The 25,992-nt window shown below is 42.1% G+C and overlaps 1 protein-coding gene across 2 annotated transcripts in view; it reads right to left on the bottom strand.

Annotated features, from left to right (window-relative positions):
• Window positions 1-25,992, bottom strand: part of gosr1 (golgi SNAP receptor complex member 1) — a 123,215-nt gene that overhangs the window by 61,601 nt on the left and 35,622 nt on the right. For both annotated transcript variants that reach the window (XM_078224838.1, XM_078224840.1), the window contains exon 6: window positions 24,286-24,360. In XM_078224838.1, coding sequence (XP_078080964.1) covers window positions 24,286-24,360 — 75 coding nt within the window. The remainder of the gene's footprint in view (window positions 1-24,285; window positions 24,361-25,992) is intronic.

Here is a 25,992-nt window from a genome sequence, read left to right as displayed (position 1 = left end):
TACTTTGCATCGGTATTCAAAAAGGAGAAGGACATGGCAGACATTGAGGTCAGGGACAGGTTTGTGAACACTCTAGAGAATGTCAATATATCAAAGGATGAAGTGTCGGGTATCCTAAATTGCATCAAGGCAGACCAGTCCTCAGGACTGGATGGGATCTATCCCAGGTTACTGCGGGAGGCAGGGGGAGAAATAGCTGGGGGCCTTAACAGATATCTCCAAATCCTCTTTGACCACAGGCGAGGTTCCAGAGGGCTGGAGAATAGCCAATGTTGTTCCCTGGTTTAAGAAAGGAACAGAGATAATCCAGCAAATTATAGTATGGTGAGCCTGACATCAGTGGTGGGGAAGCTTTAGGAGAAGATACTGAGGGACAGGATTTATGCATGTCTGGTGGAAAATGGACTAGTTAGTGACAGGCAGCATGGTTTTGTACGGGGAAGGTCATATCTCACCAATTTGATTGGATTTCTTGAAGAGGTGACAAAGAAAATTGATGAGGCTAGGGCTCTGGATGCAGCTTATATGGACTTTACTAAAGCGTTTGACAAGGTTCCACATGGCAGACTGGTACAAAAACTAACATCACATGGGATTCGGGGTGGGCTGGCTAGATGGATACAGAACTGGCATGATTATAGAAAAATAGTATTGGTGAATGTTTTTCAGAATGGAGATCTGTAGCTGGTGGTGTTCCGCAGGGATCAGTGCCGAGACCTCTGTTGTTTGTAGTATATATAAATGATCTGGAAGAAAATGTGGGTGGTCTGATTAGTAAGTTTGAGGATGGCATGAAGATTGACGGAGTTGCTGATAGTGCCGGGATTCTCAGAGGATACAACAGGATATAGGTAGATTGGAGACTTGGGCACTGAAACGGCAGATGGAGTTTAATCCGGATAAATGCGAGGTGTCGCATTTTGGAGGATCAAATTTAGGTATGAATTATACTGTGAATGGCAGAACGCTTAGGAACATTAACAGAGGGATCTGGGCATGCAGGTCCACAATTCCGTAGAAGTGGCAACACAGGTGGCCAAAGTGATTAAGGCGGCATATGGCATGCTTGCCTTTTATCAGCGGGGGCACTGAGTACAGGATTGGGAAATCATGTTGCAGCGATATAAAACCTTAGTTAGGGCCCATTTGGAGTATTGCATGCAGTTCTGGTCACATTATCAGAAAGACATGGAAGCTTTGAAGAGAGTGCAAAGAAGGTTCACCAGAATGTTGCCTGGTCTCGAGGGTGTTGGCTATGAGGAGAGGTTGAATAAATTAGGATTGTTTTCACTGGAAAGATGGGAGTTGAAGGGAAGTGTACAAAATTATGAGAGGCATAGACAGGGTGGATAGTCAGAGGCTTTTTCCCAGGGTGGAACTGTCAATTACAAGGGAGCACAGGTTCAAAGTGAGAGGGGGAAAGTTTAAGGAAGATGTAAGGGGAAAGTTTTTCCATGCAGAATGGTGGGTGCCTGGAAGGCACTGCCAGGGGATGTGGTAGAAGCAGGCACAATAACAACATTTAAGAGGCATCTGGATGGGTACATGAATAGGGAGGAAATAGAGTGATATGGACTGAGCAAGGGCAGAAGGTTTTTTTAGTTTAGTTAGGGCACCATGATCAGCACAGGCTTGGAGAGCCGAAGGGCCTGTTCCTGTGCTGTACTTTTCTTTGTTCTCTTTTGTAGATACAACAACTCTAGCTGAGATCAGCAAAATCAGTATAGATGTGGATTGAATCTGTAATTTTCCTGGTCTGTAGGGTTTAACTACTCGCTGGATAAACCTGCTGAGTCATTCAGGGAGCTTGCATGTCACTGTTTAAACGATGAGTGCTACTGACATAGTGAGCTCTGGTTTAAGTCTTCATCACTCAACCTCAGTGTGACTCCAGTAAATTGCACTGTCAAGATCAGAAAACTGTCTAGGCCTACTCCCTTTAGAATACGATTAGTATTCAGTTGAAACAAACTGCTGAAAAAGATAAAGGGGCAATTGTAACCTAACCCACCTCATGAGAAACGGATGTGACGAGGTTTATTGCCCATTTTTATTTTACACTGACTTCAGTGCCAGTTATAATGATGCAGATCTGATCGAGTCCCCACCAGATAAGTTATGGCAAAATTACCCCCAAATGAATTATATTTTGAAAAAGGACTGACCACAATACAAACTGTTCAATAATTCAAGCTTCATTACAAGAAATTGTTAAAGCAGCCATGCCAGCAAGTTAAATACACCAAAGGCACAAGATCATTTGGAAAGTTAAAATTAAATTTAATCATCTAAATTTTCTGGAACTTGGTCCGAATGCATTTGGAGCCGATTAAGCCCATACTATCAAAACTGCTCAAGATGAATTAAATACACAATGTGAACTGCAAAAAGCAGCAATTTGGTAGAATTTAAGCATTGTCCTGTTGCAAGAAGCCGTGTAAAATGAAGGAAATACAGTTGATTGTTGGTCTCTTGGCTGACATCAGCCAAGGTATACTGAACAAATCATCCACTCCTGAATGCTACACAATGACACCACTTGGAACGTGTTGCATAAAAACACAAGAACAAAAGAAATGAGTCGCAACATTCGGCCCCTTGAGCCTGCTCCACGATTCAATAAGCTCATGGCTGATCCGACTATCACCTCAACTTCACTTTCTTGCCTGCTTACCCATTTGATAATCTGACTCCTGTGTAGATCAAAAATCTGTCCAACTCAGCTTTCATCATCTTCAATGACCCAGCCTCCATTGCTCTCTGGGGCAGAAAATTCCAAAGATTAAAGGCTCTCGGGAAATAAATTCCTCCACATCTAATGGATGATGCTGTGCCCACGGTTCTCGAAACATTCTCTCAGCATCTACCCTGCCAAGCCCCTTCAGAATGTTTCAGTATCATTCCCGATTCTTCTCAACTCCAACCTGCTCAACTTTTCCTCATGAGACAACCCCTTCACCCTAGGGTTCAACCCAGTGAACCTTTTTTGGACTACCTCCTGTGTAAATATATCCCTCCTTAAATATGACCAGAACTACATGCAATACTCTTGATGTGGAGTTGCCAGCGTTGGACTGGGGTAGGCACAGTAAGTAGTCTCACAACACCAGGTTAAGTCCAACAGGTTTATTTGGCAGCACGAGCTTTCGGAGCGCTGCTCCTTCATCAGGTGAGTGCAGGATTTGTTTCACAAACAGGGCATATATAGACACAAACTCAATTACAAGATAATGGCTGGAATGCGAGTCTTAACAGGTAATCAAGTCTTTGCAGGTGCGGACAATGCGAGTGGAGAGGGGGTTAAGCACAGGTTAAAGAGGTGTGAATTGTCTCAAGCCAGGACAGTTTGTGAGATTTTGCAAGCCCCTGTCACACTATCTGTAACCCCCATGACTTGCCTGGGCTTGCAAAATCTCACGAACTGTCCTGGCTTGAGACAATTCACACCTCTTTAACCTGTGCTTAACCCTCTCTCCACTCACATTGTCTGCACCTGTAAAGACTTGATTATCTGTGACCTCTTGTAATTGAGTTTGTGTCTATATATGCCCTGTTTGTGAAACAAATCCTGCACTCACCTGATGAAGGTGCAGCGCTCCGAAAGCTCGTGCTACCAAATAAACCTTCAACGTGGTGTCGTGAGACTATTTACTGTGCAATACTCTTGATATGGTCTCGCCAATGCCCTGTATACATGCAACAAACCTTCCTACTTTTATACTCCATCTCCCTTGCAATAAAGTCCAACATTCAATTTGCATCCTAATTAGTTGCTGTGCGTTAACGTTTTGTGATTCATACAGGAGGGCACCAGGCCCTTCAGTGGCACTCTATAGTTGCTCTCTAAGCATGGTAACATGGATCCGGTTCCGCTACGATACCCTGTCCAAATAAATTCTCAACGCTCGATACCTTTCCACACACAAAAATAACTGCTTGTGCAAGGAACCAGTGAAAGGTAGCTGACCATGGATAGAGTATAAAAGACACCACTATTTCAAGACTGCAGAGGCAGAATGACAGAAATGAAACAACTAGGCCATTCGAGGCACAGGATAAATATTATAAACCTATTTAAGATGTGTCAATCTAAGTGGTTAAGGCCCACTGGCTTTGCTGTCAGAACCCAGCTGCTGAGCCAACAAGAGTTTACCACAGCAATATCCTTAGTCAGTTGATGCGCCATTACTCCCATCTGATTTATCAGAATGCTAAAAACATTCTGATGATGAATGTTATCACAAGATAGATATGAATAATTTACTTCCACACGCCAACTCCACTTAACAGACAAAGATTGGAAAAATCATTCACAGCACTCCACTATATTGCTGTCACGGTTTCAGACTGCAAGACCGATAAAATAAAAGATTAGTTTGTCTCGGTTTGCTTTCATTTGCTGGCATGGGTTTTGCAGATCGAAAGAGGACATATATCATCTGAAATTAGTTACCAACAAGTAAAATATCGAAGATATTTACTAATTTTAAGTTGATTTCCGCGAAACACATTCACTTTGGCCATTGTTCTCAATGCAACTTCAAAAAGCTTGTAGATAATGAAAACATGTCTAATACACATCGTGTACAAGGAAATTTCAAGAAAAAGTCCACAAATGTACACCAAAGAAAGTTTTAAGTTCATGTCATGCATAACACAAACTCCGTGATGGTTTTAGTCTAGCTTGAAAGCCTGACCAGCTCAAGTACACTGTTCAGTTTAGGTCATCTGTGCCTGAACACAATCTTTATGGGGTACACTACAAGTAATGGATAGGACTTGTATTCCATCAAATAACAATTAAATTACGAAGAATATCTTTCCTGACCCTAATATCTATGCACGTTTTGGAAACATTGCCAGAGATAAACAGAAAATCGTTCTTCAAAATGGTTTTTGGCCACTGCTGGGCCTCCACCAGAACTTTCTTAAATCTCTGGAAAGTGGCAGTGCACGGTGACAGTGGTGAGCACTGCTGTCTCATAGCGCCAGGGATCCGGGTTCGATTCCCGGCTTGGGTCACTATCTGTATGGAGTCTGCACATTCTCCCCGTGTTTGCGTGGGTTTCCTCTACGTGCTCCGGTTTCCTCCCACAGTCCAAAGATGTGTAGGTTAAGTGGATTGACCAGGCTAAATTGCCCCTTAGTATCAGGGGGACTAGCTAGGGTAAATGCATGGGGTTAGGGGGATAGGGCCTGGGTGGGACTGTGGTTGGTGCAGACTCGATGGGCCGAATGGCCTCCTTCTGCACTGTAGGATTCTATGATGCTATGATCAATAGGGGTCAGTTTTAGTTTTTTTTCAAAAAGAGAAAAGCAAACATATTGAATAAATGGACAAATGAATCTGTAACAATGATATTAGCAACATTTACTGATCTATTTATCAGCTAACTTCTCAAATGAAAATAATGTTTGTAGACTTTATGCGAAGCTATTTTTTTTATAGTTATCCAGTCTATTTGCAACATTCCTTTTCTGTAGAAAAGGAGCCAACTAACCAAACATCTCTCTCCCTCTAGGTTCCAATCCACTCTCAAGGATTTCAAAAACTGAGGCACATAAACATTTCACAAGTAGTTCTGGATTAGACAACTAAAATGCAATAATAATAACTCAGTCATAAACATAACTGAACAAAAAACAGCATACTTAGGCTAGAAGCTTTCTGCAGTGAAGTTTGATCAAGGTACGATTGCCAATGGTGGACTGAAAGAAGTGGGGGTGCACAAACGTCCAGAGTAGGAGTAATGCAGTTCTTGAAAGATTCAGAGGCAGAGACCATAGAGAGATTTGAACATGAACACGAGGACTTTAAACATGAAGCATTGGTGGACCTGAAGCCAGTGTAGCAGAGGGCGTGATGGGTAAATGGGATTTGGTGCAAGTTAGGATGCAATCAGAGTTTTGGATGAATTCATGAAGGATGGAAGATGGGAGGCCAACCAAGCGAATATTGTAAATAGTTGTGTTGGGGAATACCAAAAGCATGGATGAGTGTCTCAGCAGCAAATAGGCTGAGACAGTGGTGCAGGCAGGCAATATTACATTGGAATGTGGTGGAGAAGATATGGATTGGAAGTTTAGCTCAGGACAATGGCGAGGGAATGAACTCGGTGCGAGAGAAGGGAATTTATGGTGGGGACTGAGGACAATAAGAATGTTTAATGGGAGGAAATTTCGGCTCATCCAAGATTGATATCAAACCAAGAGGCTGACAATACAGATGCAGTGGATGGGTTGAAAAAGGTTGTGCTGCACAAGGGCTGAATGTCATCAGCATACATGTGGAACTTGATCTGCCTTCAGCTGATGGCACTGAGAAGCAGAATGTAGATGAGAAACAGAAGGGAGAAAGCCATCCTCTTTGGGGATTCCACAGGTAATGGTGGCAGAAAGAGAGGCCATCGCAGGAGCTTCACTGAAAAAGACAGCATAGGCATGTGTTCAGGGGTCCACTTATCTTTTACTGGTTTAACAAGAATAAGCAAAAACTTTTATTATTGCACAAAAGTACCGTTAGTGGCAGCAAAACCCTTGCTTCTTCCTTGTTTCCAATTCCCTTGGCTCCATCTCGGTTGTCACCTCCAGTCCTCCAAGATATGTGCGCACTTCTAACTCTTGAACAACCTCAATTTTAATCAACCCATCATTGGTAGCCTTACCTTCAGCAGACAAGGTCCCTAGCTCTGGAATTATTTTCCTGAATCTCTCTGGTTATCTTTCCTCCTTTAAGAATCTCCTTTAAACTTACCTCTTTGAGCAAAGTTTTGGTCACCTGTCGAAGATCTCCCTATTTGGCTTGGTGCCAAACATCGTTTGGTAACAGCCCTGAGAAGCATCTTGGGACAATTTAGCACAATAAAAAGTGCTGTATAATGCAAGATATTCCTCTTTTGCAGCAGAAAGACCAGGCTAAAAACATAAACACTGCAAAACCATCCATCCAGGTGACAGCAATTTAAAGTTTAAACAAACATGTATGGAAAGTTGTGCTTTGCTTTAAAGGGCCTCCAAGAAAAAAAAATCTTTGAATTTTGAGTGCGCAGAGATGCGGCTGGCTCCCATTATGAAGCAGAAGGACTCGGGTTACATCTTTTCCATAAATCTTAGCAAGAAAGGCTCTGATTACCCAATTTAAAGTATTTTAGCGATTCTTTGGCGTGTTATTGTACAGCAGCAGAGCCTAATGTTTTGATGATGCAACACTCCCTGAAGTATCACAACAACAAAGGGATTTTGTGGATAAGCCTACTTATTCAATTGGAAAAAAAAATGACATGCAGCTGTCTGCTTCCTTCATCAGTGACGGAAAGTCCAATGGGGCTTCTCTGAAGGTTTTTTTAAAACATAAAAATGTAATTATTTTAAGCCCAATAGGGCGGCACGGTGGCACAGCGGTTAGCACAGCTGCCTCACAGCGTCAGGGACCCGGGTTCGATTCCCGACTTGGGTTACTGTCTGTGCGGAGTCTTCACGTTCTCCCTGTGTCTGCATGGGTTTCCTCCGGGTGCTCCAGTTTCCTCCCACAGTTCAAAGACGTCCTGGTTAGGTGCCTCGGCCCTGCTAAATTCTCCCTCAGTGTACCCGAATAGGCGCCGGAGTGTGGCAACTAGGGGATTTTCACAGTAACTTCATTGCCGTGTTAATGTGAGCCTACTTGTGACACTAATAAATAAACTTAAACAATATTTTTCAGCGTCAGATCATTTCTCTTCAAAGAGATAAGCATAAGAAAGTCGACGCTGAGAAAAGGCCACGCAGCTAAATCACTGTAGTTCATCACTCCACAATGGCCGTGAGTTAACGGGCACGCCAGCCGTAGGCACAGATCCTGGTCCGGTTGCCATATCTCGCGAGAGGTGAAAAACTGGATTTGCACCCGCAAGAGTCCCGAATGTGACCTTCCCAGCCCCTCTTTGAAGACACGATCAGGTTCGTGCCTAGGAAGGGTGTGAGTCTAATTAGTATATATTATATTTTAATATCATTAGCGGGCCTAGCACTGCTTCTCCTGCACTCAACATATCGGCCAACCCAGCCGGAGGGATGTCACTGCCAGTTTTCATAAATGAAAACCAGTCGTGATAACCACCCTGGGGGCACGCAGGTATATGTACCACCCAGGTGAGGGACATGAACCTGGGGCACACGCTGATGCATGTGAGAGAGATGGTTGGGGAGTTTATTCAGATTGCCCTTTTAAGGTGACTTCCCTAGATCTGTGGGGCCGACCTTGCCAGTTCTATCAAGCTCCTCCCCCCCCCACCCAAGATACATGCCGGTTGTCAGTCAAACCTGACACGCTGACAAATTTTGGAAGCAACTGTACCTTGAACAGCTTCCAAGCTTTTGGAAGTTTAACTCTCCTCATGAGAAAGCTGCGGTCAGACTCTTGATACTGCATCTACATTTACTTTTGCACTAATTTCTATTTATTTTTCCCCGAGATCACTTTGAGTTTAACTTACTAAGAACCTTTAATATATAGGACACGTTATCTATTCTGTAGACTGGAATATTTAAATTGCTTGTCTTTTCTCATAGCTCTTTATATTCATGTCAACCTTGTTGCTCTTCTCTGCACCCTGCTAATGTAAGTAAATTGTTTTTGTGGAATAATGACAAAAATACGCATGGTATTCTTAATATTTCTTCTCTGTACTTATATTTTACTGCTTTGCTGTTCAGCCAAGCATTCCATTAGCCAGCTTAAATTACTTTATTATATTGCTTGGCCATTAAGAGTAGTATGCTTACTACTACCAACTCCCATTTCTTTCTTAAAAACACAAATCCCTGGGTCAGTGCCACTTTCATTTGTCATGTTTCTGCCCAAATTAAAATAAAAGACACATCCTTTTACTGCATTTAAAAAAAATCATTGCTGCCCTTATGTTAAGAGTATTTGGTGAATCTGACCGGTTGTTTTAATTAGCAATAATAGGGATTGGAGGATTCATTTTTCTGGGTCTGCACCCAACCTTCCTCAGCACCCTTCCCACTCATACACACATGCAGGCACTCACATATGCCACACACATTAGAAACCTGTTTCTAATTCAGTCCAATCTTCAAGGATTTGAATGGCTTTTTGTATAATTAGAAGGGTTTCATGTGGAACATTATTAAAAGCATTCTGAAAATTGAAATAAACTGCATTATATGGTGTTCAATGAACCGTAAAAGTTATTTCTGCAATATTGTTATGTGCCTTTTAAATAATAACATTTAGATTTAGTCCAGCACCAGAAAGCGCTTTGTCTTCCCCTCTTAAATTATGGGAGTCTTTTTTCAAGAGACTAAAATTGGGCACAGGCATTCAAGTGCCAACAAGGAAAGCTGCACTAAACTTAAATAATTCTACATCTACTTTCCAATTTTTATTAAACAAATTTGTATGGAAGAGAAATCCACTGAATTATCTATAATTTGAAAAAAAAGCTGTATTTTTTATATATTCATTCATGGGACATGGGCATTGCTGGCTGGCCATCATTTATTGCCCAAGGGAAGTTAAGAGTCAACAATGTTGCTCTGGCTTTGGAGTCACATGTAGGCCAGACCAGGTCAGGACGGCAGATTTCTTTGCCCAAAGGACATTAGTGAACTAGATGGATTTTTCCGACAATCGACAATGGTTTCATGGTCATCAGTAGATTCTTAATTCCAGATTTTTTTTTATTGAATTCAAATTCCACCATCTGCCGTGGTGGGATTCGAACCCAGGTCCCAGAGCATCAGCTGAGTTTCTGGATTAATAGTCTAGCGATAATACCACTCGGCCATCGCCTCCCTTGTGATTTTTTTTGGATTATTAAAAGATCATATCCTTGTATTATGCTTTATAATTAACAGAAATTAAAACTTGAACCATAACTCCAAATATTCCAACTCATTCAGAAAATCTAGCAAACCTGAAACTCAACAAACACCCTGTCTGCTACCATTTCCCCATCAAATCGTTTTAAAGTAAAAATGTTTTAAATGACAACAAATTATCTTCCTAGCCTTTTTTGAGTACCCTCTGCACTGTTGTTGGAATTAGAGGCTTCAGCCTCTTTCTAAAGCTTGATTGCCACAGCTATCACCAAAGAGAATTATTGACTACACACCTGTCTTGTTATTTTCAGAAAGTTACATTCTAGCAGTGACAATATGCAGGATAAAGTGTTATCAAGTGTTTAATCCAAGCTTCAGCCGAGAGCGGTGCTTCCACTGTTCTTCCAAATAATTTCAAAACCACCTAAACAAAGAAATTCGAAAATTTTGGGGTAAAACTTTCACTTTAAAGCCAACAGTCTGCTTCTTTTGGCTTTAACAGAGAGTGAAATAAAAGGCATGATTAATACCCGCACTTTGCATAGAGTTTAAACGTCTAATAGCGACTATGAATCTACAGCCCATCTGGTTCACTAATGTTCTTTAGGGAAGGAAATCTGTTGTCCTTACTTGGCCTGACCTATATGTGACTCCAGACCCACAGCAATGTGCTTGACTCTTAAATACCCTCAGGGATGGGCAATAAATGCTGGCCCAGCCATTGACGCCCACATGCCGTTAATGAATTTTTAAAAATCCAATACAATCAAAACTTATTACATAGCTGCGTTCATCAGATGGGACTAGACAGAGCACCTCGTGAGCTGCAAGTCGGCTATCATCCTATCTTGGACTTGTATCTTTATGACTAGCTGTTGTTCATTTCATAGAATCATAGAAACCCTACAGTGCAGAAAGAGGCCATCTGGCCCATCGAGTCTGCACCGACCACAATCCCACCCAGGCCCAACCCCCATATCCCTACACATTTACCCGCTAATCCCTCTAACCTACGCATCTCAGGACACTACGGGGCAATTTTAGCATGGCCAATCAACCTAACCCGCACATCTTTGGGTGTGGGAGGAAACCGGAGCACCCGGAGGAAACCCACGTCGACATGGGGAGAATGTGCAAACTCTACACAGATAGTGACCCAAGCTGGGAATCGAACCCAGGTCGCTGGAGCTGTGAAGCAGCAGTGCTAACCACTGTGCTACCGTGCCGCTAGTTATACTGCTAGCTTCCATTTAATACTCGCTGACTAAGGACAGGTCTCTGCATGCCCATACCTGCAAATTTATCAAAGAAATAATGCTTTACTCCACAATTGTGAGCAAAAAGAATTGTCGTACGATTGCCACATTTTAAATAAAAGCATTGACATTTCTTACAAAATGGGTATTGTTCAGTCATTGTTAATCAAGCACTCTTTGGGGAACTATTTGTTTAAAGTTAAATGTTGGTGTCAATGGCAAGAAAAGGGGAAAAAAAACTAGGTTGTCCACGAAGAAAAGATCAACAGCATCATTAACCTGCATCCATTTTATGCCAATTGTCCATGATTCAACATTACAAATTTCAGTGAGGGAAGTCTGAAAGTTAATTATTCTCGATTTAGAAGAGGCCCATTAAATCCAAAAAGAAAATTCACCTTCGTCTCTCTACTCATATTAGCAATCAAGAGCAAAATGTGTATTTCAGTGCTCCTGAGAATTTCAAATACTACTCATGTCATACTTCTGGTAGTTGTTCCAAGCAGAAATCTCTGGTTTTATGTGTGATTACTGTTTTTGTCCCCTCTCTTTCACAGTATGCTGGCATCACTGGCTAGGACAACATTTATTGCCCATCCCTAATTGCCCTTGTGAGGATGGTGATGAGCTGCCTTCTTGAATTGCTACAATCTATGTGGAGTAGGTACATCCACAGTGCTGTGAGGGAATTCCAGGATTTTGACCCAACGACAGGGAAGGAAAAGCAGGATGGTCTGTAGCCTAGAGGGGAACTTCCAGATGATGCTCTTCCCATGTGTCTGCTACCCTCGTCCTTCTAGGTGATAGAGGTCACGGGTTTGGAAGATGCTGTCAAATGAGCCTTGGCGAGTTGCTGCAGTGCATTTTTTAGATAGCACACAATGCTGTCATTGTGTGATGGTGGAGATAGTGAATGTTGAAGGTGATTGATGGGGTGCCAATCAAGCAGGCTTCTTTGTCCTGGTTGGTGTCAAACTTCTGAGTGTTGTTGGAGCTGTACCCATCCAGGCAAGTGAAGATTATTCCATTACACTCCCGATTGGAGCCATGTAGGCAGTCAACAGGCTTTGAGGAATCAGGCAGCAAGTTACTCACAGCAGAATTCCCAGCCTCAGACCTGCTTTTGTAGCCACAGTATGTGTGTGGCTGGTCCAGTTCAATTTCTGGTCAATGGCACGATGATGATAGGCAATGGTAATGTCATTGAATGTCATAGGGGATTTGGTTGGATTCTATCTTGTTGGAGGTGGTCATTGCCTGGCACTTGTGTGGCACGAATGTTACTTGCCACTTACCAGCCCAAGCCTGATTGCTGTCCAGGTCCTGCTGCGTATGGACAGGGACTGCAAATGGTGCTGAACATTATGTAATCATTACCGAACATCCCCATTTCTGATCTTATAATGGAAGGAAGGTCATCGATGAAGCAGCTAAACATGGTTGGAGCTAGGAAACTATCCTGAGGAACTCCTGCAGTGATATCCTGGGACTGAGATGATTGACCTCCAACCAACACAACCATCTTCCTTTGTGTTAGGTGTGGCTCCAACCAGTGGGGAGTTTTCCCCCTTATTTCCAGTGACTCTAGTTATGCTTGAGCTCCTTAATGACACACTCGTTCAAATGCTGCCTGGAGATCAACCAATTTAAATCAAAAGGCCAGTGACAGAAGGATATGCTGCTGGAAAGCAAACCAGGTCTTTTATCTCCTGTTTCAAATCAAGCTTTAGTGAGAATTAAATTCAATGGGTTCTAAAATACAAATGGAGCATTGAGCTGATATTGCAGAGGCAGGAGACACGAAACTACTGCTATTTTGGCAGTGAGCCCATGTGAGTGAGTGTATCAGAAGTCAGTAGTCTGTCTTTTCCCTCCCAAATCTTGTTGAATTATAGAATCATAGAATCCTACAGTACAGAAAGAGGCCATTCAGCACATCGAGTCTGCACCGACCACAATCCCACCCAGGCCCTATCCCCATAACCCCATGCATTTACTCTAGCTAGTCCCCCTGACACAAAGGGGCAATTTAGCATGGCCAATCCACCTAACTTGCACATCTTTATAGAGTGTGGGAGGAAACCCACACAGACACAGGAAGAATGTGCAAACTCCACACAGATAGTGACCCAAGCCAGGAATCCAACCTGGGTCCCTGGCGCCGTGAGGCAGCAGTGCTAACCACTGTGCCAGCGTGCCAGCCAATTGAAAGAGGTTGACATTGTTGTCACAAATGTGTATTTCTTTTGCAAACTTTAAAAGGGGGGAATGTGCATTGCTTAAAGTTGTAGGGCAGCAACAGCGATGAGGAAGGTCCACAATGTAAAGTGGGTCAAAAAAGTTTTATGTTGGGGTTGTTTACTACATTGAAGAGGCTATATAAACGCAAGTCGCTGTTATCATCGTGAGCTTAGGCAGCCCTGCTGCTGTAGCTGGTTCTGTAATCACCCTCCCTGGATTCTGAACCCTTTTTGTACCTTACTGAGCAGCCTCGGCTGCACCCACAGGCTCTCTGAGCCACTGAGCAACCAATTCCCCTCTCATTTCTCCAGAAAAAGTGATTTGAATAAAAAGGAGGGAGAATTGAGAGACTGGGAAAGCACAAGATGGAAAAAAAAGAGACACACAAATGGGAAGGGGGTAAGGGCAGCATGGTGGCACAGAGGTAGCACTGCTGCCTCACAATGCCGGGGACCCAGGTTCGATTCCCACCTTGGGTCACTGTCTCTCCGGAGTCTACACATTCTCCCTGTGTCTGCGTGGGCTTCCTTCGGGTGTACCGGTTCTCTCCCACAGTCCGAAAGACGTGCTAGTTAAGTGCATTGGCCATGCTAAATTCTCCCTCAGTGAACTCGAACAGGTGCCAGAGTGTGGCAACTAGGGGATTTTCACAGTAACTTCATTACAGTGTGAATGTAAGCCTACTTGTGACATTAATAAATAAGGAGAGTAACCTTTGTGTAGAAGACAAGTGAAAGACCATCTTTTCCATACTTACCACCTTCAGTATCTTTAATTAGAGATGCAATAAATTTTTGTAAAGCTGTTTATTAAGAAGTTTTAAAATATTGCTGAACCTGTTTGTTTTAAAGTTATGCAAGTGACCAAGAAGCAAGAAAGGGCTTCAAAAAAAAACACATTTTTCTCCCAGAAAGCTAGAGTGCCCACTGCTGAAGTTGAAGGGTTCTCTCTCATATCGTGAAATCCTAGACATTGCTAGGTCTCTGAAAAGTTCAACAGTTTCTCTGTGACATACGTACATATGTAAACGGCAGTTTTACATTTTTGCTATTTCAAAAAACACTTCTCTTCTGCCACCTCGAGGTAATATCCCACCATTACACCCAGATCAAGTTAACTTACCTTTATATAGAAACAAAATCAATATAATTGTCTCTGTTACACTGCAGCAACAGAAAAACAATTAGATTGAAAGATTAAACACGGTTTTAATTCAAATTTAAAATGGAGTTATAAAAACCTGGTCACTCATTATTTGAGAATAATCCAGCTATCAAATGACAATATTAAATTTTTGGGCACCAGAGCTGTACATTCTTTTGCCAATATCTATCTAAGTTTTAATTTTATTTATTAGTGTCACAAGTAGGCTTACATTAACACTGCAATGAAGTTACTGTGAAAATCCCCTTGTCGTCACACTCCGGTGCCTGTTCAGGTACAGAGGGAGAATTTAGCACGTCTTTCGGACTGTGGGAGGAAACCGGAGCACCTGGCAGACACAGGGAGAACGTGCAGATTCCACATAGATAGTGACCCAAGCCGGGAATCGAACCCTGGTCCCTGGCGCAGTGAGGCAGCAGCTGCCCCAACATTACACATGGAAAGTGGAGTTAAAATGATCCTTACCTTACTAATTAGGATATAATGGGTTGGATTTTGCAGTCAGACGCAAAGCAATGGCACTTGCTGCTGACTTCGAACAGAGGTGTTTAGAGAGATCTAAAGACTCCCATGGTGTGGATGTGCCCTTTCTTGAAGGCAGTTTAAACCTGGCACCAAGTCCAGGGGTCCCTTGGCATGCAGCAACAAGCATGAAAATGAGCACGAATATTGGAGTACTCACACAGACAGTAAACCAAGATGTTAAAAGCACCTGATATCCTCCACTTGTAATTTAAATTTTCAACATTTTAATTAGGTTTAGATAAAAGCTAAAATGGCAACATAAACAAGTTTCAAAGTATTGATTTTAAAAGTGTGGAATGTTTTTGCATCATAAAGGAATCTGACATTCTGCAAATATAAAATTAGTTTTACACAGCAAGTGAGCGTGTTCAGCAGTCATTATACAGTTAGTATGCTGCTTAAAAGCTCAGTTACACCTCACTGAACAAGGGGGAAATTTTCCGAGAGTTTAGAAAATGAAAATAACAGTACAAGAATGGGAGGCTTTCATTAATTCACGGGTTTCCCGGGTCTGGAGGTGGGTGGTGGCTCAACGGCACACCTTCTGGTGAAGCATAGAATTGCTGACACCATCTGCTGGATTTCCACACTACCCTGCGCACGTGCAGGCTCCAAAATTTGGCCGTTATTTTAAGTGAAGCCACGACGGAGAGGGTTGGTGGCTTTGCTGACATTACCATCACAGGATTAGGACCGACGTTATCTTCTAAAACCTTTAAGAAATTACTTATTTCGGTGACCAAAAGTTTGAAATCAAGTCATAGAAATCATAGAAACCCTACAATGCGGAAGGAGGCCATTCGGCCCATCGAGTCTGCACCGACCACAATCCCACCCAGGCCCTACCCCCACATATTTACCCACTAATCCCTCTAACCTACGCATCTCAGGACTCTAAGGGGCAATTTTTAACCTGGTCAATCAACTTAACCCGCACATCTTTGGACTGTGGGAGGAAACCGGAGCACCCGGAGGAAACCCACGCAGACACGAGGAGAATGTGCAAACTCCACACAGACAGTGACCCAAGCCGGGAATCGAACCCAGGTCCCTGGAGCTGTGAAGCAGCAGTGCTAACCACTGTGCTACCGCGCCGCCATCAAGTCGTAAGATTAGGATCAACAGTTACTGCTACACACCATGTGGTTCCAATAACCCAGTAAGGCATGATCTTCAAAACATCCCATGTTAATAGATTAATGCCTACTTGGCTTTCAATGTCAAGTTAACTATAGGGAACCTGGGGCCTCATTCACAGCACGATGTCAACTCTTTTCCTTTACATGGAAATCATTGCTCGTAGCAATTCTCCGTAGAATCCAGACAAACATTTCCCAGCAGTGCTGTTGTTCAGATTATAGCTGTGGATATATTTTGGTCTATATCAAAGGTAAAAATGAACAAGTCTTTTGACACACGAGTGGTTTGTAACCACAGTTCAATAAAATATTCCTTTTTAACTTTATGTACACAGCAAGAAAAGACCCCAGATGGTTGGCACAGGTACTATGAAGTTCATGTTTTTTGTTAAGAAGCCATCAAAGTTTGCGGCAATTGCATCTAAAATAACTGTACACTCTGGTACTCCAGCATCAAAAAGCAAATGACCTGCATATTTTCGGCAAACAATTTTTGGCTACATACATGCAGATGTCCATTTGGTCTATGCGCTTGGCTGAGGAGACAACGGTGTGAAGCTACCATCTGTAGGATTATGACTGAACACCTCTGAGTCAGAATCTTGCCCAAAAGATTCTGACTTCGAATCTTTTCTAAGAATGTGCTGAAATCATCCAGGAACGCAATGGCTCCCAGGAGCCCCACACCCCAATGACTTTATCATCAATCAATTTAGGAGACATCCAATTAATAACTTGATAATTGATTCTTTTCAATGTGGAAAATTGCCCAGGTACTTTCTGCACACAAAAAGCAGGACAAATCCAACCCAGCCAATTACCACCCAGTCTACTCTCGATCATCAGTAAAGTGATGGAAGGGGTCATCGACAGTGCTGTCAAGCAGCACCTGCTCAGCAATAACCTGCTCAGTGACGCCCAGTTTGGGTTTCGCCAGTGTCACTCAGCTCCTGACCGCATTACAGCCTTGGTTCAAACATGGACGAAAGAGCTGAATTCCAGAGGTGAGCTGAGAGTGACAGTCCTTGACATCAAGGCCACAGTCGACCGAGTGTCGCATCAAGGAGCCCTAACCAAACTGAAACCAATGGGTATCAGAGGGCAAAATTCCGCTGGTTGGAGTCATACCTGGTACATAGGAAGATGGTTGTGGAGGGTCAGTCATCCCAGCTCCAGGACATCTCTGCAGGATAGTGTGCCAAGGGTAGTGTGCTAAGCCCAACAATCTTCAGCTGCTTCATCAATGATCCCCCCCGCCAAATAAGGTCAAGAAGTGGGGATGTTTGCCGATGATTGCACCAATGTTCAGCATCATTCGCGACCCCTCAGATACTGAAGCAGTCCATGTTCAACTGCAACAAGATCTGGATAATATCCAGGCTTAGGCTGGCAAGTGGCAAGTAACATTCGCGCCTCACAAGTGCCAGGCAATCACCAATAAGAGACACTCTAACCACCGTCCCATGACATTCACTTACCATCACTGAATCCCCCACTGTCAACATCCTTGGGGTTACCATTGACCAGAAACTCAACTGGACTCACCACATAAACACAGTGGCTACAAGTGCAGGTCAGAGGCTAGGAATACTGTGGCGAGTAACTTGCCTCCTGACTCCCCAAAGACTATCTACCATCTACAAGGCACAAGTCAGGAGTGTAATGGAATATTACCCACTTGACGGGATGGGTGCAGCCCCAACAACACTCAAGAAGCTTGACACCATCCAGGACAAAGCAGCCCGTTTGATCGGCACCACATCTACAAACACTCAATCTCTCCACCACCGACGCTCAGTAGCAGCAGTGTGTGCTATCTACAAGATGCACTGCAGCAATTCACCAAAGATCCTTAGACAGCACCTTCCAAACCCACGACCACTTCCATCTAGAAGGAGAAGAGCAGCAGATATATGGGAACACCACCACCTGCAAGTTCCCGGCCAAGCCACTCACCATCCTGACTTGGAAATATATCACCATTCCTTCGCAATTGCTGGGTCAAAATCCTGGAATTCCCTCCCTAACAGCATTGTGGGTTAACCCACAGCATGTGGACTGCAGCGATTCAAGGCGGCAGCTCACCACCACCTTCTCAAGGGCAACTAGGGATGGGCAATAAATGCTGGCCAGCCAGCGACACCCATGTCCCACAAATGAATAGAAAAAAACTTGGGATTCGGTTAATATAAACCAGTCAGTTTATACGGCTCACAATATTGAGACACTCTATTTTAGCTTCAAACTTTTATTTGGAACACAAACGCAAATATAATTGTAGCAACAAGTGTACTAAAGTTACAACCAAAACTTTAAAGAAGCTTGTAAAGGTGAAAGGCTTTTAATATAGATCTTATGGAGTGGCAATAGCAATAATTAGTTACTGGGAAGTGTCAGAAACAAAGCATGTTAGAAGATTTGATTTATTATTGTCATCTGTATTAGTATACAGTGAAAAGTACTGTTTCCTGTGCACTATACAGACAAAGCATATCATTCATAGAGAAGGAAAGGAGAGTGTGAAGAATGTAGTGTTCCAGTCATAGCTAGGGTGTAGAGAAAGATCAACTTATTGCGAGGTAGGTCCATTCAAAAGTCTAATGGCAGCAGGGAAGAAGCTGTTCTTGAGTCGATTGGTACGTGACCTCTGACTTTTGTATATTTTTCCCAACGGAAGGTGGTGGAAGAGAGTATGTTCGGGGTGCATGGGGTTCTCTATTATGCCGGCTGCTTTTCCGAGGCAGCGGGAAGTGTTGACAGTGTCAATGGATGGGAGGCTGGTTTGAGTGACGGACTGGGCTACATTCACAACCATTTGTAGTTTCTTGTGATCTTGGTCAGAGCAGGAGACACCCCAAAGAAAAAAAGAAGAGAAGTACAACGCAGGAACCGGCCCTTGGCCCTCAAAGCCAGAGAATTCTGTACTCTTCACTACACTTGGTCCCCAACTCCAAATCACCTTTGTAAATTGTAAACAAATTGCGGTCCCAACACTGATCCCGGAGGCACACCACTAGTCACTGATCGCCAACCAGAAAAATACCCATTTATCCCCACTCTTTGGTTTCTGTGTTAACCAATCCTCTATCCATGCGAATACATTACCCGTAATGCCGTGCGCTTTTATCTTATGCGGCAGCCTTTTGTGCGGCACCTTGTTGAATGTCTTCTGGAAATCCAGTGCTCCCTGTTGTCTATCGCACTTGTAATGCCCTCAAAGAATTCCAGTAAATTAGTTAAACATTCCAGTAAACTAGCTAAACTATTAAAGTTAATGGCTCCTTGATTTCACTTTGTGAGCAAGATTTCTGCCATTGCCAAGACTCTCACTCAAATAGCCTTTAAGGTGGAACTTAACACCCTCAAATTATGCCAGATTTATTTATACTGCCCATTATATGATTCTTAACAGAAGCTAAAATAATGATATTTGGTTAGCTATCGCACATTTGAAAATAGTTCAGAGAAATTACCCCAAAAATGTATCCCTTTTATTGGCAGGATTGTCACTTAAAGTTTATTTATTTGTCACAAGTAGGCTTACATTAACACTGCAATGACGTTACTGCGAAAATCCCCCAGTCGCCACACTCTGGCGCCTGTTCAGGCACACCGAGGGAGAATTTAGCATGGCCAATGCACCTAACCAGGACGTCTTTTGGACTGTGGGAGGCACCCGGAGGGAACCCACGCAGACACAGGGAGAACGTGCAGACTCCGCAGAGAGAGTGACCCAAGGCAAGAATCGGACCAGAGTCCCTGGCGCTGTGAGACAGCAGTGCTAACCACCATGCCACCCTTGCTCCAAATATTCATTCTACCTCTTTTGGTTTCAGGTTTAATTAATTTAGAGAAAGAGAACGTTTGTATCAGAAAAATATTGTGCATGTTCCTCAGATGGTTAACTAGGAAATAAGCTCGATTCCAATTGGACTCAAGTGTCCAGTGCCCTCCCTTCCACAATGCTTTGAGCCTGACATTCCCCGGTAAGCTAATTATTACTATTGTCATACAGTTCCATTCAGGTTACAGGCTTAATGATGCTATGGTGACATTTATTATATATTATTAAAAATCTAAAATGCTACTGTTCATGATCCCTGCTGATCTGAAGAGCATGCAACATTTGTTACAGATTATGAAACAAAGACCTTAATTTCTATTGCAAATGAATAATCTTACAAAGAAACAATGAGAGTAATAAGGCCAGAGGAACAAGCAGCTAGAAAACACTCAACGAATGAGAAAAATTAGCACGATAACAAAATAGATGACTGCATTATTTGAGCTGGGGGCGGGGGGGGGGGGGGGGATGGGATTTAATTGCATTTCAATTGCACATGACATAAATGAATAGTTATAAGTAAAAAAAAATCAACAACTCAAGAGCTAGAACTGATTTTCTTTGAGGTCAGGCTGACTGTGTATAATCAGTGGAGTGTTATGACTGCTAGATGTTAAATTGAGGTTGTTTTAAACTGTCTCCTTAATTCAAGGTAAAATGGTACATTGAAAACAAACATGAGGCCTGCTACTCATTCTGCCCGATGATAAGCTTGTGTGGCCTGATTATCATTGGGGGCGGGGGGGGGGGGGGGGGGGGAGGTCTGGTCAATTCTACTGGAATGCAGGTGCCAGGTTTAAGACCTGTAAACAAAAGGACAGTACAGCTGGTTTTGCCAAAAAACCTTGGGAGAGGGACAGAAAGAGTGAGAATTACAGGGTGTTGCTGCGAAAGTCTTAAAACTTTGAAATTTTTGTCGCTAGGAAGTCAAATCTCTTTGTAAAAGATATTGGTCTCTAAGGGAATCGTAACATGACCAATCTGGCCTAATTTGTTTGATTTCTGTTTTTCAGGCAGTAGCCAACTTACTAACTGAGCCAGTTGACTTAACAGCTTAAGCTCAGAGTATTGTTGGGTGGTACAAGACTTGTCAGTCACCACCAACTGATGCATTCTCCATGGCAACACCTCTATCAATCAGAGTTCACTTGCCAACCAATCGGCACTCTTGTCTCACAAAGTATAAGGTTGTCATTGGTGCTCTTTGACTGTTCTGATGCGTGCAAGACAAAAAAACTTCAACAAAATGTATTTTTCCAGCAATACCCTCGTATTGTTTCGTTCATATATCAATGATAATCTGTAGAACAAAACGTACATTCTTGTAAACGCACGATGGCTCTAACATCAGATGGCACACGACTACTATTTATATCTAATGATCAGGTTGCCAGAAGGGAAAGCATTCAAGTTTTATAAAGGCTGCGTTTTCTGCCAACATGGTACATGCACAGTTGTACCAATGTGGCATCATTGTGAGCAATGATTTCTACTTCTGTATACACCACACTCCTGATTTCACAGTTTTTCACTGTACTTGGAGCCATTCAAATTTAACTTGTCTAGTCTTGGTTCAAAAGTTCATACAATTCCCTTGTGGAATTCTAATTTTCCTCAGATTCCCTGCAGCAATGCAGTAGCAAGCTGCCCTCTTATGCAGCACAAGAGGTTGATAAATAAAAAGCAAGCAAAGACAGAATGCAGAGTTATTTCCCTTTGCAAACTCCACAGTGCCTAATCTTCCTTCTTGTGATAAGATAAAGTTGATAATATCGGATTGTATAGTTGTCCAAAGCTGGAGACAATGGGAAAAGGTGATTGTTCCAGAAACTCTGGCACTATTAGATTGTGAAGCAGTGCTCTGAGGTTTGCGTGGCACTACACTGCCCGCGTGCTAAATATACAATCATATTGGTATTTTTCCTTGAGGAAAAAGAAACAAAGGCATTTGACATGAGGTGCTTTGAGAGCTGGACTGGTTTCTATGCATATGTGGCAAAGTAAACCTTTAATCACGATGGCACAGAATATGCAAATATTCATAACATGCAATAAATCAACACTGCGTCTCCTGCTGCCTGCAATATAGTCATAAATCATACAGCGGGATGCAATGTCATTGGTTTTCTGCGCATACATGAACCAGTGTGCATATGCAGAGGTGTATCGGTGGCCACGGCACAGTAGTCGGCACTGCTTCCTGACAGCGTCAAGGACCCGGGCTCCATTCCCGGCTTGGGTCACTTTGTGTGCGGAGTCTGCACATTCTCCCCGTGTCTGCATGGGTTTCCTATGGGTGATCCGGTTTCCTCCTACAGTCCGAAAGACACGCTGGGTTGGCCATGCTAAATTCTCCCTCAGTCTATCCGAACAGGCGCCGGAGTGTGGCGACTAGGGAATTTCCACAGGAGCTTCACTGCAGTGTTAATGTAAGCCTAATTGTAACACTAATAAATAAACTTTTAAACTTTATTTTTCCGGCCAACCTAAACTGGCAGGAGACAGTGTTTCGTAAGTAATGAACTTCAAAAAACAAGAAATAAAAATAATCAGTGACATCTTAATAATCATACACCTCAGTAAAGAAAAGCCTTCTCAAAGGAAAACAAACACTAATCTGCAGGGTTATGAGGAAAAGCTGTGGTGCAGGACTAAATTGAATATTTCCTTCAAAGAGCTGGCTCAGGCAGAGTGGACCAAGTGGCCTCCTTCTGTACTGTAGATTTCTAGAATTCTACACATTTAAAAAAAATTATTGCCTGGTGCACATTTTGTTGCTGATTTAGGAAATATATTTGATTTTTAGGCTTAAGGCACACAATTATATAAGTGCTCCCATGCTGATACAAGGCCATCTCTCAAACTCATCATCACATGGTCATGAGAATTCTCTAGTCTCCATCACTGATGGGGCTCATTTTCTCCTCCCCTAAGTATCCCACTATCATGTTTCACACCAAGACAACTGCACTGCTTCGGTTTTCTAGTGCTATCTTTCTCCACTTCGTGTTTATCACGAACGAGAACATGGACAACTCTTCTTGTCTCCTCTACAACCATCTTGCCTGCACGTTCAATTTCACCCACTCAGATGCTGCAGAATATCTTGCCACGGTACAACAGCCACCCACACAGCAGGCTGTGAGCTTGAACGGAGCTTGGCAAACAACCAACCTGCCTTTACTGCAAATATTTTGCACCAGATGCTTCCAAACCTTTGCACTGCAGCATATTTCCCCCCAATTCAGGAATACGCAACAAAGCTGTGGAAAAACACTTCTACCCAAGTATAATATTCCACTTCTGCATTCAAAACAACTTAACGTTTCAGAACTTCTTTCTAAAAGACAAAAGTCTAAATATTAAGTTTTTGTCTAAAATGATCAAAGTTCCAGAAGTCACATCATTTTGTTCCAATCTGAAATTTCCTGAAAGGTTTCCTCCCTTAGGAGCAATTCTATTAACTAATGTACAGTAATTGCATTTTTCTTCCTCTCGAAGTACTCATTAATGAAGAGGTCGCTGCACATTTCTGTGCAAATTCAAAAAGACAATTGAAACATTTTCACTGAACATCAGTTTTTAAGTGTCGTCAAGTAGAAATCCAACCTGCCCACTTAAGAAAATAGCTGCAAAAGATACTGTCAAATTTCATGACAAAATACATTAAAGGCATCAAATAAAGAGACACCAATGTAGTCTCCATGAATATAACAGAGCATATGAAACAATGAAAATTCTTAAAGTAAGGTGACAGTGGTATATATTAAAGTACCACTGTAGTTATTGAATGTCTGAATCACAGATTCTCCATTTAATCCTCCAAACTTAACAGTCAGAAGATCGATCAGGATGACACTGAAATCATTTGAAGAAAACACCAAATAGTCCAATCATTGCTTTCAAATTGGGTCTAATATACGGGGTATATAATTGCTTAGCAACTCATTGCACTTAAAAGACAACCATTAATCCACTTGCATGTGCATCTGACTTACCAAAGGTCCCAAGCATTCATATGGTCACTAACAGTACCTCAAGGTTCTGGCTCTAGGTTTCAGTGATGAGTGACACACAAAAAGGCTGCCCTTTGACCTTGGGGATCACAAAGCATTCAAGCTTCTTGTAGTTTATGATAGCATCTGGAGCCCATGATTAGATTACTACATCGTAATAGCAATTCTCCTCAAAGCTTTGCTTTGCATATTATTCTCCCTTAATCTTCACCTTGACCATAACACATCAAAATGCACAAGTGCAGCAACCAGTGAAAAACAGAATAAAATTAACTTACTTTCGAAGGTGCTCATGTTCTTTCAAGAACAGTTCTGTTCTTCTGTTGTTAACTCCTGACCCACTTTTGTAAGATCTAAAGTTAAAATACGTAGACTTTATTAAAAGGTCAAGGCAAAATGATAAAGTATTACTTTGCATCCACAGACAGAAATATTAGTCACAGCTTTTAAATTTTGATGTATTAAGTTCAATTCGAATTCTCAACTTGACCAATAGACTACTGTGTTATCCCTTCACATCATTAGGCAAGAGGTGGAGATGCTGGCATTGGACTGGGGTGGGCACAGTAAGAAGTCACACAACACCATGTCCAACAGGTTTATTTGGAATCACAAGCTTTCGGAGCGCTGCTCCTTCATCACGCACCTGATGAAGGAGCAGCGCTCCAAAAGCCCGCGACTCTGGACTTTAACCTGGTGTTGTGAGACTTCTTACTGTATCATTTGGCAAACTTAGTTTTCTGGCATTTAAATATACAGAATTTAAGCTACAGAAACCATTTCAACACGGTTAATATTTTCATCTGGGCTTATTGTTCTACGTCACTTGATATTTTGACACTTGAAAACACCAGTGATTTTATAATTAATATATTTACTTTAAGAGTGGATTGGTCTGCAGCACGGGTAATTAGTGCTGTTTTACTAAATTACATATTAATTTTTAACTCACTAAATCAAAATAGAAAATAAATTGAGCATTGAAAATGAAACAGATGTGAATTATCAAAGTCACTTAATGTCGTTTGAATTTAAAGCCTACTGAAAGGATTTCTGGTAGAATTATAAAATATATAAAAGATGTGCGGGTTAGGTTGATTGGCCATGTTAAATTGCCCCTTAGTGTCCTGAGATGCGTAGGTTAGCGGAATTAGTGGGTAAAATATGTAGGGATATGAGAGTAGGGTCTGGGTGGGATTGTGGTTGGTGCAGACTCGATGGGCCAAATGGCCTCTTTCTGTACTGTAGGGTTTCTATGATGATTAATCTTTTTGATCAATATATATTTCAAAGGAGGCTGCAAGTGATAGGGTCGGTGAAAGGAAGGGTCCGCAGCGACCATGAGGGTCAAAAAGTGGGATGTGTGGCGATCAGAGGGTACTGTCAATAGAAAGTTAACATATTTCTTTTATATTTTTTAAATGTGCTTTGTCGAAAAGTTACTTCATTTATCAATATCGGAAATACTTTACACTGTTAAATTCAACTTTCAGGGTATAATGTTTTAATGCCTTTTTTTTTGCTGATGAGGAAAGTCTTACAGAACCTAACAACTTTTTACATGAATTTTAACACGAAAATACAATTTACTTGAAGTTGTTTTACTGAAAGTCATCATTTTCATGAACTTTATAACTTTAAATGAGGAATTATTGTACTTGCCGACAACTGAAGGTATAAACTGTACATTATTCAGATGTTATTGTAATATGCATTGCTCACTCTACACTTTAAAAAGGACAAAGAAACAAAATAAATGGAACCGGAAGTGAGAATCAAGATAGTTTAAGGGCACCTTATGCCAAAAATGGGCATGTTGTAGAAAAGTGTGGTGGCTACATATGTCAACATTCATATTAAAGATTTGCTGCACAGCTGAAGGATTTTACTCTATCAAAACAAGGTGCATGCAATTTAATTAAAATTAAAAATATATCAACAAAGGGGGCGGCACGGTAGCACAGTGGTTAGCACTGCTGCTTCAC

This window comes from Mustelus asterias, chromosome 12 (assembly GCF_964213995.1).
Source record: "Mustelus asterias chromosome 12, sMusAst1.hap1.1, whole genome shotgun sequence".
NCBI lineage: Eukaryota > Metazoa > Chordata > Chondrichthyes > Carcharhiniformes > Triakidae > Mustelus > Mustelus asterias.
Note: the sequence above shows the minus strand (reverse complement) of the source record. Positions and strands in the feature narration are given on the sequence as shown.